The sequence below is a fragment of the Lotus japonicus genome, chromosome 5 (assembly GCF_012489685.1).
Source record: "Lotus japonicus ecotype B-129 chromosome 5, LjGifu_v1.2".
Lineage (NCBI taxonomy): Eukaryota > Viridiplantae > Streptophyta > Magnoliopsida > Fabales > Fabaceae > Lotus > Lotus japonicus.
The window spans coordinates 62,541,689-62,554,490 of record NC_080045.1 but is presented as its reverse complement, the minus strand read 5'-3'; the positions used below and the strand labels follow the sequence as shown (position 1 = coordinate 62,554,490).

Sequence of the window (12,802 nt, the reverse complement as noted above, 5' to 3'; positions counted from 1 at the left end):
TTGGAGTAATATTTACGAATCACTATTAAAGTGGTTTTCTACTTTTCTATCTATTTAATTTTTAGTATTTCAAAAAACGTGTTAAACATAAAAGAGCATTTACTTTTCTGATTCATCATAAAAGAGCATTTACTGATTTTCTAAAAAAAACGAGTAATTTTTTTATTTGTAAAACTTTATTTTTTGCTGTTATTTGCACTAATTGAAAACAACTACTACTACTGAGGAATTGTGATAATTAGTCATTTCCTTTGCCGTTGCATCATAACAAAAACAAAGAGTGGACAACGTTTATAATTATGAGCATAAAAAGTGTGTGTGTGAAATATAGGCAATGATTTTATAGTCATAATGTTCATACGGGAAAGCATGAATAAATCATAAAAACACAAAAGGGGCCGCATTTGCTGGTAGAAAGGGAATTGAACATAACTTTATGCCCGCGAGGTTGCTAAGCTGATTTTTTGTATGGCGGATTTATTTATTTATTTAACCATGGCTTTAATCATCTATTTATTTATACAATCCTAATTGACCTAAGTGTAGTAAATATAAATATCTTCTCAAAAGTGTCACCATATGTTAGCTCAAGTGGTAGAAGCTGTGAAACATATGGGTTGGGTAGGGGGGAGATCCAGAGATCAATTCCTAGCGGGTGCAATTTATCTTTCCGATGTATCAAAAGAAAAACGGCCACACTTAATCACTATGACATGCAGTTATTTGGTTGGTTTACATGTTTCTAAAATTTAAGCACCAAATAAAGGGAGATTGAGTCTCTCTCTCATCTATTTCTAATGAAACTCTACCAAAATAAACACAATATAAATTATTAATTATGTCAACTCTACTTTTGTTTAGCTAACAGTTAAGCGAGATAAATTTCACTTTAATCATGTTAGCCGAATAATACAGTGTTCACTTGTTCATGAACTATTTGGGCCCGCTAGAACATGTGACAAGTTTATCTTATATTTACTAATTGAGTCGCTTGTGTATTAGCTACTTGCGATTGATAAATCTTACAACCTCACATGACTGCCGATAGATCTCATATTAATTGAAAAATATAATCAATTAAGTCATTATAAACAATTCTCGGAGAGAGTTACGTCTAACTTGAATTCTATGAACATGTATATTATAAAGACCTTTATAACTTAAATATAGAGGAGTCTCAAAAACCCTAATCTTACCATTTTTTCTCTTTATGTGGGTAATCGATGAAAAAATATATCTAAAATCCTAATTTGTAAAGTTCAAAACTATTAAGATAAGTGAAGATCATCAAGCCTTTAAGGTCGCGTCGCCAAAGGTCTCCTTTCAGAATATGTGATCGCATGTAGAACCCTAATGAGACCAGATCACAATGAGCAAATCCGACCATGGATTTGAGTCACCTCATTCTAACTCACAAACCCACAAAACACATCGCTTAATGTAGTATATATTTTTTTCACAACTTTCATCTTTGCGCTAGCTCGCCCTTTCGAAACCAAAAATTAAAATAGAAAAAAGGAAAAAATGCACTTTGTGGCGTGTCACATCCCATTTCCAAAAGTGCTGCTAATAAGACATTGTCTCGCCCTCAACAACGAAACAATGAAAAGAAAAACACCAGAGTCAGAGCTTTCATCCTCTGCTTCTCTTCCCCATTTCTAATTCTGTCTCCGGCGATGCCATCACGGCAGCTCTCCACGTCAGCACCACCTCACAAGGCGAACCACCACGGTGGTGGATTCTTCTCCGCGTGCCCTCTCGTCCTTCTACTCCTTCTCTGCCTCCGCAAGCGGAAAAAGCGCACCACCCCTTCCTCCGACACCGACTCCAACCCCCCTCACCCCTTCCCCTACCCCCTCCTCCGCCGCGCCACCAACTCCTTCTCCACCCTCCTCGGCCACGGCGGCTTTGGCCCAGTCTTCTCCGGCTCCCTCTCCGGCAAACCCGTCGCTGTCAAGCTCATGGACCCCACCACTGCCACCCTCCAGGGCGAGCTCCAGTTCCACAACGAGCTCTTCTTCGCGTCCACTCTCCGCTCCCACCTCGTGGTCCCCCCAATCGGCTTCTCCTCCGACCCCAAACGCCGTCGTTTCCTCCTCGTGTACGACCTCATGCACAACGGCAACCTTCACGACGCGCTTCTCCGCCGCAAGTGCCCTGAGCTTGCCTTGTGGAACAAGCGCTTCTCAATAGCCGTTGACGTTGCAAAAGGGCTTCACTACCTTCACTCACGCGACCCGCCGGTTATCCACGGCGACATCAAGCCCAGTAACATTCTCCTTGACCGTTTTTTCTCCGCTAAGATCGCCGATTTCGGTCTAGCCCGGTTGAAATCTGAACCCCAGTTTGTGGAAACTGGTAACAATAGAAGGGAAGACTTGGAGAGTGATGGTGGGTCGCTGGTTGGGGAAACTGAGAGTGTTGATGCTGGGCTTGAGGATCGGAGTTTTGAGGTTGAGGGAGATAGTGGTGGTGGTAAGGGGATGAATCAGAGTGGGGGAGTGAAGGATTATGTGATGGATTGGATTGGACAGGAGGTGAATGATGAAATGCCTAAGAGGGAATGTGTAAGTGGTGGTGCTGGGTCTAGCAGTGGGAATGGAGTGGTGGAGAAGGGAAAGATCAGGGGGAAGAAATTGGAGTGGTGGGAATCAATGGATGAGGAAAAGGGTGGTGGTGGTGATTTTGGAGTTTTGAAGAAGGAGAAGAGAAGGCCTGTGAGGGAATGGTGGAAGGATGAGTATTCTGAAGAGCTTTCAAAGAAGAAAAAGAAGAAGGAAAAGAAGAAAGGTAGAAATAATGATGATGATTGGTGGGAGAGAGATGATGCTTTGTATAGTGATGTAAAAAAGAGTAGTAAAAGCCGTAGCAGGAGAAGTCGTGGCAGTGTAGATTCATGGTTCAGTGGGGAATTGAAGAGAGCTAGATGGAACAGCTATGATTCTGCTGGGAGTGGAGAGATACCAAAGAGTGGTGGTATTAGCACTACTCCAAGCATGAGGGGAACACTTTTTTATGTTGCTCCTGAGTTTGGCCACAATGGGGGTGTATCAGAGAAATGTGATGTGTATAGTTTTGGGGTTCTATTGCTTGTGATTGTTTCTGGGAGGCGGCCGCTGCAGGTGGTGGCTGGTTCGCCCTTATCGGAGTTTCAGCGAGCGAATTTGGTGTCTTGGGCTCGCCATTGTGGCCGCAAAGGAAAGCTTCTTGACTTGGTAGATCAGTCTGTTCAGTCATTGGATAAAGAGCAGGCTCTTATTTGCATCAAGGTTGCACTGCTTTGTTTGCTCAAGTCACCTCATCTTCGTCCTTCAATGAAAGAGGTTGTGGGAATGCTTTGTGGGGAGTTGGAGCCACCCCAATTGCAGCACTCACAATCTCACTTCTCATTCAAGTCTAGGAAGCCAGGCCAGTGAGTTCATGGTATCAGCTAACCATTCTTCTTCGACTTTTGGAAATCCTTATACAATTGATTCTAAAGCCAAAATTAATTTATGACTTAGTAGTTTTTGTGTGCCCTAATTGGTTCTGAGGAAAATAAGTTGATCCAATCATGCTAGCAATGATAATTTGATAACATTTAGGAGTTAAAGCCATGTTCTTACTATTGGAGCACGCTTTGCCGCTATTATTTTTTTACATCTTATGATGGTTCCACACTTCAGTTTTTTTCACTTTTCCTTGCTTTGGTTTGGTATATTATGTGGTCTAACTATTGTAGATTTGATTGTGCATATTGACTCTTTCACGCTGACTTTTAGGCATGCCTTGAACATTATGGCCCCTGCTTTAATTAGTGGAGGGTCATCATCTTTGTAGCTCACATAAATTTTGGTTATGAAAAAGCGCACTACCTTTTGTTTACCAGGTCGCTTTTGGGTTTGTTCATTACTCTTTGCCGCTTATACCAATTTTGACCTGGCTTTGCAGTTTGCATTTACATATTTTCTTATATCTTGAGTAATTAGCTCAAATCTTAATTAAGCAGGTTTGTGTTTGTCTGGATACTAGTTGATTCGCCGGCATGAAGGAACTTTGATCTCAATTTTTATTTTGAAGTGTGAACACGTTCATTCAAACTAGTACCAACAAATATTCAAACTCTGCCCAAGTGATTGGCTTCAAGTATAGGAAAATTGGAATTTTGATTTCCACTGAAGCACAATCTGATGTGATTATGTGTGCTCATGAATAAGGCACAAGTGTGTGCTCTTGTGCCACTAATGGAAGTGCTTTTCTCAATTATGAAAACTGATTTTGACAGAGTTGGAAAGCTGAATAGCATAATTGGAAAGCTCTAGCTGAAGAGCTTTCCATACATTATGCTGTTTTGATTCCTTTTTAGCATTGAGTTTATTGTTATTGTGTTTCTAAATTATTAAAATTGATTTTGCAAGAATTGGCAAACTAAAGACCTTTCCATACATTATTCCGTTTTGATTCCTTATTAGTTATTAGCCTTGAGTTTTATTGTCACCGGGTCTTTAGCAGGCTGGTCTACTTTTTCATTTTTGGTACATTGATCCGTTAGCAAATTTGATTTTGTAAGAAAAAAGTGGGTGTTAAAAGAATATCATTTAAAAAGTTAATTTATGACTGAGTGATATTTTTTTTGTTGGTCAAACTCAAAAAGTGAATTTAGGTTAGAAGAAATAATTTTAGTGTGTCATATTCTGTCAATTTGAGCCCATGTGGTAGCTTCAAGCTCTAGATGGAGATTGGTATATTTGATAGAAAATCGACGAGCCCAACTTTATTCATCGGGCAAAGCCCGCAAAACACAGTAATCTCAACATTTCCATAGATTGGAACTGGCCCTTGCCAATAAAAAAACTTCATTTTGTCAATTCATTCATATCTTTTATAATTTAATATTTTTATCACTTACATATTTTTAAACCAAAACTTTAGTTAGTATATGATTAATTAAAATCATCACTCTTCATGTTGACTGAAACATTCTACAAACTAGGATTTAAATTCTCTTTTTAATTAGAGTAAAAAGTTTAAGCCGTCTTTGATATTCAAGTGAACATGGATATTATAAGTCATCTTTTTTATAGAAGTGTCTAATATACAAACTTGAGCCTATGTGCAAAATAACTCATACAAACATAACCCGCTCAAAAGGGAGCGTGGATCAAGTAAACCTCTCAATAATGCATAAATTACGATGCGGTGAATATGCAAAGTTAGGGTGAGATCGCCCACATAAAAAGGAGGTCACCCAGGATGAAGAGGTCGCGACTAATGGCCTGCTAAGTCTAGGAGCCACTCGCTAGATAGTGGTGTCGCTCGCCAAATAATACTCCCTCTTCAAATAGGAGAGTCACTCGCCAAGTAAATGAGTCAAAGAGTGGTCTAATCACTTGACCAATCCAATATTGAATTGAATTGAATTTAATCAATATTGTTCATTTTCTTGCTTCCGCGTAGCATCATTGAGTAGGATATCAGATTGGTGTTTTAGTACCCTCTTTCACACCTCGTTTCAAAAAAATACAAATACTCATGGTCGGTAAGTATTACCTCACTCATTTTACCGGGATCAAAAAGTTATTTGACTATAAAATTAACTATCACCAAGTATTTTACTCAAGTGATACATACATACTTAAGTCCTTAAAGCAAAGTCTTGTATTCGCGTCATTTGTAAGGAAATAAATCTATGTTAGAGGGCTAGCCCATCGGTGGGAGTGTTTTCTGTCTCAAGATTATCTCTTTGTGTTCATGTGTTAGTGGGAAAAATCAAGCAAATTAACAAAAAAAAAAGAACGAAAAATTTAACATGGCCCATGCAGGTCTCGAACCTGCGACCTTCGCGTTATTAGCACGACGCTCTAACCAACTGAGCTAATAGGCCAATTGATATTAAATAATATATAATTAATTATAAATAACTATTGATTATTTTAATAATAAAAAAGAACTGAACTTCATTCATAGAAACCGCCAACTTAATTCCAACAAATCTAGCAACGAGTGATCAGATTGGGAGCAATTTTCTTAACGCCAAATGGGTATTATTACTTGCTTTTCTCCACAATTCACATCATGAGAGACTTATTTAATGAAAAAAATAAACACAAAAATATTTTGAAATTAGCTTGCATGGCAATTATCTTATAGCGATCAACAAAAATCCAAACGCAGAATAAAAACAAATATCAAATACTTAATTTTTTTGTAAGGTAACTAATATTACTTTAATTTATTCTGCTGTATATATGATTCAAGCACTTAAACTACATATATATTGCTAAGAAATGAACACAAACAATACAGAAGTTATAACTAATCTACATTTAGCCTGAAGTCCATATTTAAATTCAATTATATAATCACTCTAATATGGTCCTTCTGATAGACTTAAACTAACTAAAAAAGGCTTCTACGACACATCTTCCGATATTTGCAAGCATTCACTCAATAAAAAATATAGATACTGGTGGAATTATTATTAATATGCTTTGCCCACCGTAAAAAGAAAAACATTGTTCACAAGTAGAATAATTTGTCTGAAATTTAATTTTAACACATGGATTGTGAATTATATGTGCCAGATGTTACTTGTAAAACCGTGGTTTATGAGTAAAACTGCTCATATTAGTAAGCTAAATGCAAGCAATATGATAAAAGATATGACTCATATACACCGAAAAGGTTCCAGGAAAAATTTATATAGAGCCATACAAAGATATGAAACTATATATTTTGCTACGCCTATAAAAACTAGCCACAGATTCTATGTAACGGAGTTGGAGAGCAAAATAAAGGTTCATAAGTGTTATAGCCGGATGTTAAATTGCCTTAACTAAGGTTTTTGACTAGACCATACACTCCTTGGCAATCAGTAATCTTTTGGATCATGCATGCACCAAACATAACATGTTTTGTTACACTGCTGGTAAGTTATTAAGTTTAGTTTATAATCATGTATAACAAATATTGTAACTTCTCATGCTCCCTTATCTAAGAGTTCATTTTGGCATGAAGTCATGGAGTATGTACAATGCACAAGTCACCTACTATGTACAGAAATTCAACTTTTTATAAAAGTAATTGCTGATAGTAAAGATCAAACTCTAAACAACTTAATCATAGTTCTGATACCATGTCACAAACGAGTTATTCCAACAGGTTAACCAATTGTTGGGTAAAAGATACATGTTTCTAACCTGTAACATGTTTACAAACTTTAATGTAAGTCACAAATCTTATTATACGCAGTTACAAGCCACACTCGATTAGTTACAAGCAGTTAGATGATATACCTCAGACTAAGCCTAATTTTTTAATTTTCTGTAATTGGGAAGATGAGTCACCTATTTCCAATTCCACACATAGTTAATCAGAACATGAAAATGATTGAATAACATTGGAAATTTTCCTTCTCAGCTCAGTTAGATCTACACTTTCGGAATTGCTGTTAACCTGTGAAGGATAAACATAAAAATATTAGAGTAAGATTTGTAAAATAAGAAAACAAAATGATAACATTCCCTGGATCTCCATACCTCACACTGCATACTGTGGAGTAATTTTCCATTAACTTTGGTTGAAATGCAACTAACAACTTCAAGCCCCTCTTCTAACAAAATTTCCAGCAATTTCGAAACTGGTAACCCTTCTTCCTCTCTGAAGCCACTAGTGATTTCAATTCCCACACATCCATCACTCTGGTGGAAAGTGAAACTAGCAGATGCATGGTCCTTCTTGAGAATATTGGAGAGATTATTAAGTTCATCCCTCTTGTCACTGAGCTCTTTTATGTTCTTTTGCAGGTGGTTTATGTAATTCACTACCTCATTCATCTGATCAGATAAAGAACGCTTTCCCTGAAAGCCCATTATTAATTAGAGTAACCCTAAAGTTAGAAAATAATTAAGTCACAAAACTTCAAGCACTCCAATAAATCAGGAGAGAAGAATCTAGGGTTTGTGTGAAGAGTGATGACACACAATAAATAAACACATAGAGACCTCCCCATTTGGGTTCTTACTAATGGAAATAAAATTAATTTAAGCTGATTTCAAAAGGGTTTGTCAATCTTATCAACAAAGCTCTAAATTCTCTATCAAAATCAATCATGTTCGAGCTAGCAGCATTTATGTCAAGATAAGTGCGAGCTGAGTTTTTTCATACAAAATACTCGAAACTATGAGTGGGAAGATCTTGTCAATTACTTGAAAGATCAAACTGAGCTGAAAAAAAAAGAGCACATATGGAAAATAGATATTTCACCTTGATGAAGTGGAGAGGGAGGAGGGATCTAAGAGAGGCATGAAGGGTAGCCATTTCTTGCCTCCTTTGCTTCTCAATCTCTCTATGAACCATCTTTTTCTTCTTAAATTCTTCAGAGTTATTAGCATGAGTCGTACCAGCAGTACTATGATAAAGTATTCTCTTGGTGCGGCCACTAGAGAGTTTTTTATCAGAGAAATCAACAACCAGGGAATCACAATCATCGAGGATCTGATCTTCGGAGATTTTGTGTTGCCGGTGGCGGACACTATTTGAAAACGGGGTCGCCAGCTTATTGCTTCGTTGTAAAGGAAACATGATTGGTCACGTCACCTCTTCGACTGATTGTTCAGATCAATTTTTGGTATGTAGATGATAATGAAGTAGAAGGGATCGTAGGGACCTTGTACCAAATAAATTAAATAATATTCCCCACACAACAAGGGGGAAAGTGATAGTATTATTAGTGACTTTATCAACAACCCGAATGACAATTTGATTTACAAGTTAAGTTAAATGAATTGTTATTTAAATTTCTTTAAGGACATAATAATTAATAAGTGTATTGTAAATAATAGGGGTGCACATGGGTCGGGTAGATCCAATGAACCAGCCCGATCCAACCCAATCCAATGGAAAAAATGCGGGTTGGATTGGTTAAACGGGTCAATTGGACGGATTTTATTATAATCCAATCAACTTCGGATCGGATATCGGATTTAATAACAATCCACCCAACCCAACCTCGAAATCCAAACATACAATAATAATATATTATTTGATATACATTTTTAATAATTGCCTCAAAATTCTAATACTCTAATTTTATTTCACGGTTTCACTTTACACGGTCTTCACTCTTTGTTTCAATTTTATTTGGCATATCGGAGAATGAAATACATCTAAATTCTAACTATCTATGTCATTGTCGTATTGATTAATTTGATTTCATTGTCGTGGTTGTTTTTCATGCTATTTGACTATATGTCATTTACGTAATACTATTTCATGCTATTTAGTACAATGTTTTGTGTCCTTTTTATGCTATATGGTACTATAACAAATTTACTGGTTTTTTCTATTTTTTTCAATATTCTAAATTCATTATTATTTTAATATGTCGATCCAATTAACCCATCCGAACCAACCCAAAGATCGTCGGATTGGGTTGGATCGGGTCCGAAGGTAAAAATTCATGAAATCCAACCCAACCCAACCCAAACAATTTTGATCGGTTTGGATCTTAATTAGCCTAAAAATCCATCCAACCCAACCCATGCGCACCCCTAGTAAATAATATGCATTAACTATTATTAGTAAGTGGACGTTTTTAAAATGGGTAATTGATGGTAGAATTGTCCAATATTAGTAGTATTCAAGAGTGGACTCATTATTGGTACTTTGTATATCATGATTGAATAAACTCTATTCACACTCTACAAAATCCACCCAAGCACCGCGGGTCTAGGCATGGTTGCTCACAACATTGAGGGAGAGGTCATGGCTACTGCATGCTCTTTACCCGTTCCTATTAGCTCTCCTCTCTTGGCGGAAGCTATGGCTATGTGATGGACGATGCAGTTGGCACTTGACTTGCGTTTTTGTCGGATTGCTTTAGAGACGGATTGCTTGCAACTTTTTAACTTTTTGAAGATGAATGAGGAGGGTCGGTCTTATTTGAGTACTCTTATTAGAGATTGTCGTTTATTAATTTGTGCTTTTTTTATTTTGTTTCTCTTTATTTTGTTCGTCGCACGGGTAATACTGTTGCTGGCTTTTTGGCTAGGAACACGGACACTTATGCCATTATGGTATGGGTGGAAGATAAGAGTTGGGATCTTTTTGGTCTTCGCTTCATCCTTGACTTCATTGACGATCAACACACTATCTAGCATATTCCTTTCCCCTAAGAATGCGAATTGGTTGGCATCAATCAACTTAGGTAACACCCTCTTCAACCTTTTGGAGAGAATCTTGGAAACAACTTTGTAGATGCAACCCACAAGGGAGATAGGTCTGAAGTCATTGAGACCCGAAGAACCTCAGATTTTTGTATAAGAGCTAAGAAGAAAGCATTACTACCTTTCGGCCAGGCTCCATTACGGTGAAAATCATCCAGGACCCGCTTGAAATCAGATTGAAGGAAATACCAAACATACTTGATGAATTTGAAATTAAAGCCATCCGGACCTGGGCTTCTATCTCCTTTACAATCCCACACTGCCTCCTTAATCTCCTCCAAATCGAAGCAGGCCGTAAGGAATACATTGTCCTCCTGATATAGTTGGTTAAAAGGAACACCCTCTAGCTTTGGTGCTATATCCACATCCCTCTGGAACTTATTCTCAAAGAACTCCTTTACCTTAGGTTTTAAGTGCACCGGATCCTCAACCCAAGAGCCCTCAATATTGAGTCCCACCACTATGTTTTTCTTTCTTTTCCATTTGATGAGAGAATGGAAATACTTGGTATTGACATCCCCTTCCTAAATCCACCTAGTTTTAGATTTTTGGTAGAGAAGAGATTCATTTAATCTGGCCACCTTCCACCACCCAGCTTTTGCCTCCTTTCTCTCCTTTGCTTCCCCCTCACTAAGGCCCACTTCCTCCACTTTCTTGTCCCACTCATCCAGTTTCCGTGCTAGATCTTTTCCTCTTCTCTTCAAATCCCCAAACACTTCAGCATTCCATGACTTCAACTTTGTTTTCAAGGCCTTGAGATTTTCCTTGAGAATGAAAACCCCCGACCCATTAAACTGCAATCCTGACTAAACCTCTTCTTCTTATTAGTGTCCTTGATGTTGTGATCAATTTGTTGATGAGAGTGACTAGTCTTGATGACTTGTAAGTATTTTTAAAAATAAAATATCAATAAATATTAAAATGCTAATAAAAATACTTGGCACGTCAATAGTATAAAAAACAAAAAATAGATGGCCCATGCAGGTCTCGAACCTGCGACCTTCGCGTTATTAGCACGACGCTCTAACCAACTGAGCTAATAGGCCTATTGATAATTTTCAATATGTAATTTAGTTCAAATAATTTCAAAGTTACTAATTATTAAAACAATTATTAACTATTTTAATAAATAATCTTGAATTTTGAAGGTAACATTGAAAACAAAAGAAGAACTTCAGCATGCAAATGCAAAGCTAAACAAATCTGGTCTTAGCATTTTCAGAGTCAAGATAAGAGCCGGCAACTAGGGGATATGAGCACCTTTTGATTCAGACAACACGATAGAGCGAGAAAGCATAAATAAACCGCACATAAAACTTTGGTCACACAGTTTGGCAAATTGTGCTTACCTCTGCGACTATAGAGTAACTATAACTTATTTTATTGATTATCAATAAACAGTTGTGTTTACAATAGTAATTTCTCTCAATTGTTCAATATCAGTTTCTCTCAACTACCTAATTGTTGTGTACAATCGTACACCGCCTAATTGCAGCACATTTGCACACCACCCAACTGCGGTGTACTACGCACACTCCTGGTGCATACTAGCACACTTTAAGGGTTACATTGTTATTCTATTTATACCAGATTCTATTAATTCTTATTTTACAACTGAATCCTCATAAATCATATAACAATCCCTTTAAATCCTTTTACAATACTCGTTAAATCAAATCATTATAAACTAAATATTTGGCCTAAAAATAAAACTTGCGGGCTCTAAATTTCGTTAATGAGTCAATTCTCAATAGAGAATTTTTAATTCTACCCCACGTAAAACACCCCAGTTAGTGAAAATTCTTATACCACTTTTTAAATTTTGATGCTACCATTTTGATCGGGGGAATGGCCAAGAACACCTGCGAGAGTGGGTGGAAGGAGATGTGGACTGGTTAACGTTGAACTGAGAAGAGTAGGGGTGCAACACCAAGAAATTAAAATGGGTGGAGGAGGTGTGCCAGAGCACTATGGTTGAGTTTGGATGAGGTTCTGCAAAGGCACGCACTCCTATGGCAAAGTTAGTTCAGGAACCAGATGGAAAAGATCTCTAAGTTTTGGAGTTAGAATGTCTTACCTTGACTCCTGGTGAGGGAGCCCTTTTATATCTGACTGAGGGCTAGGATAGGCCCAAGAAAAGGCATGAGTGCCTAGGTCCTAGGCGATTCTCCGTCGTTTGATCTCTTTGGAGCTCCTGCTGTCCTAAGAGATCTTATGGCTAGGGGTTCCTAGTAACCAAGGGCTAAACCTCAGGCCTTGTTCCTAGTCCTATGCAGTTGAAGTCTAGGTTCAGCGATGGGGTGGGAGAGATGATCCAAATCTCATCCCCAGTTTGTGTTAGATGAGTCTTTCACGCTCGGTTTGTGGAGCGATCGGTCTTGTATCCGATTGTCCCAAGTCAATAGTTCGGTCGGATAAAGGGGTGGGTCGATCTTTCCGACTCTCACAACACATTTATATGAGTATTAATATAGTTAGAAAAGTGAGTGTCATTTCTCAGTAGCTAGTTTAATGTTCATTCTTTTTTTTTTTTACTTAAATGGTTGTTATGATCTATCCCTAATTTCCGACCAAATTGTAGGGGATGATTGCAGCTA

The 12,802-nt window shown here is 37.6% G+C and overlaps 2 protein-coding genes and 2 non-coding genes across 4 annotated transcripts; 1 reads left to right on the top strand and 3 right to left on the bottom strand.

Moving 5' to 3' along the window:
- Positions 1 to 1,521: 1,521 nt before the first annotated feature.
- On the top strand, positions 1,522 to 3,864 carry LOC130718913 (receptor-like serine/threonine-protein kinase At4g25390). Its single transcript, XM_057569564.1, has one exon. It carries the CDS (start codon positions 1,677 to 1,679, stop codon positions 3,414 to 3,416), a length of 1,740 nt encoding a protein of 579 aa, XP_057425547.1. The 5' UTR covers positions 1,522 to 1,676; the 3' UTR covers positions 3,417 to 3,864.
- A 1,925-nt stretch (positions 3,865 to 5,789) lies between these two features.
- Positions 5,790 to 5,863, bottom strand: TRNAI-AAU (transfer RNA isoleucine (anticodon AAU)). The gene has a single exon. It is a non-coding gene; the product is annotated as a tRNA-Ile (tRNA).
- Positions 5,864 to 7,062: 1,199 nt separating this feature from the next.
- On the bottom strand, positions 7,063 to 8,657 carry LOC130718916 (transcription factor bHLH36-like). The gene is made up of 3 exons (XM_057569568.1): positions 8,245 to 8,657; positions 7,518 to 7,838; positions 7,063 to 7,434 (listed from the first exon to the last, which is right to left on the bottom strand). The coding sequence occupies exons 1-3, from the start codon at positions 8,560 to 8,562 to the stop codon at positions 7,348 to 7,350; spliced, it is 726 nt and encodes a 241-aa protein (XP_057425551.1). The 5' UTR covers positions 8,563 to 8,657; the 3' UTR covers positions 7,063 to 7,347.
- Positions 8,658 to 11,177: 2,520 nt separating this feature from the next.
- On the bottom strand, positions 11,178 to 11,251 carry TRNAI-AAU (transfer RNA isoleucine (anticodon AAU)). The gene has a single exon. It is a non-coding gene; the product is annotated as a tRNA-Ile (tRNA).
- Positions 11,252 to 12,802: the final 1,551 nt, after the last annotated feature.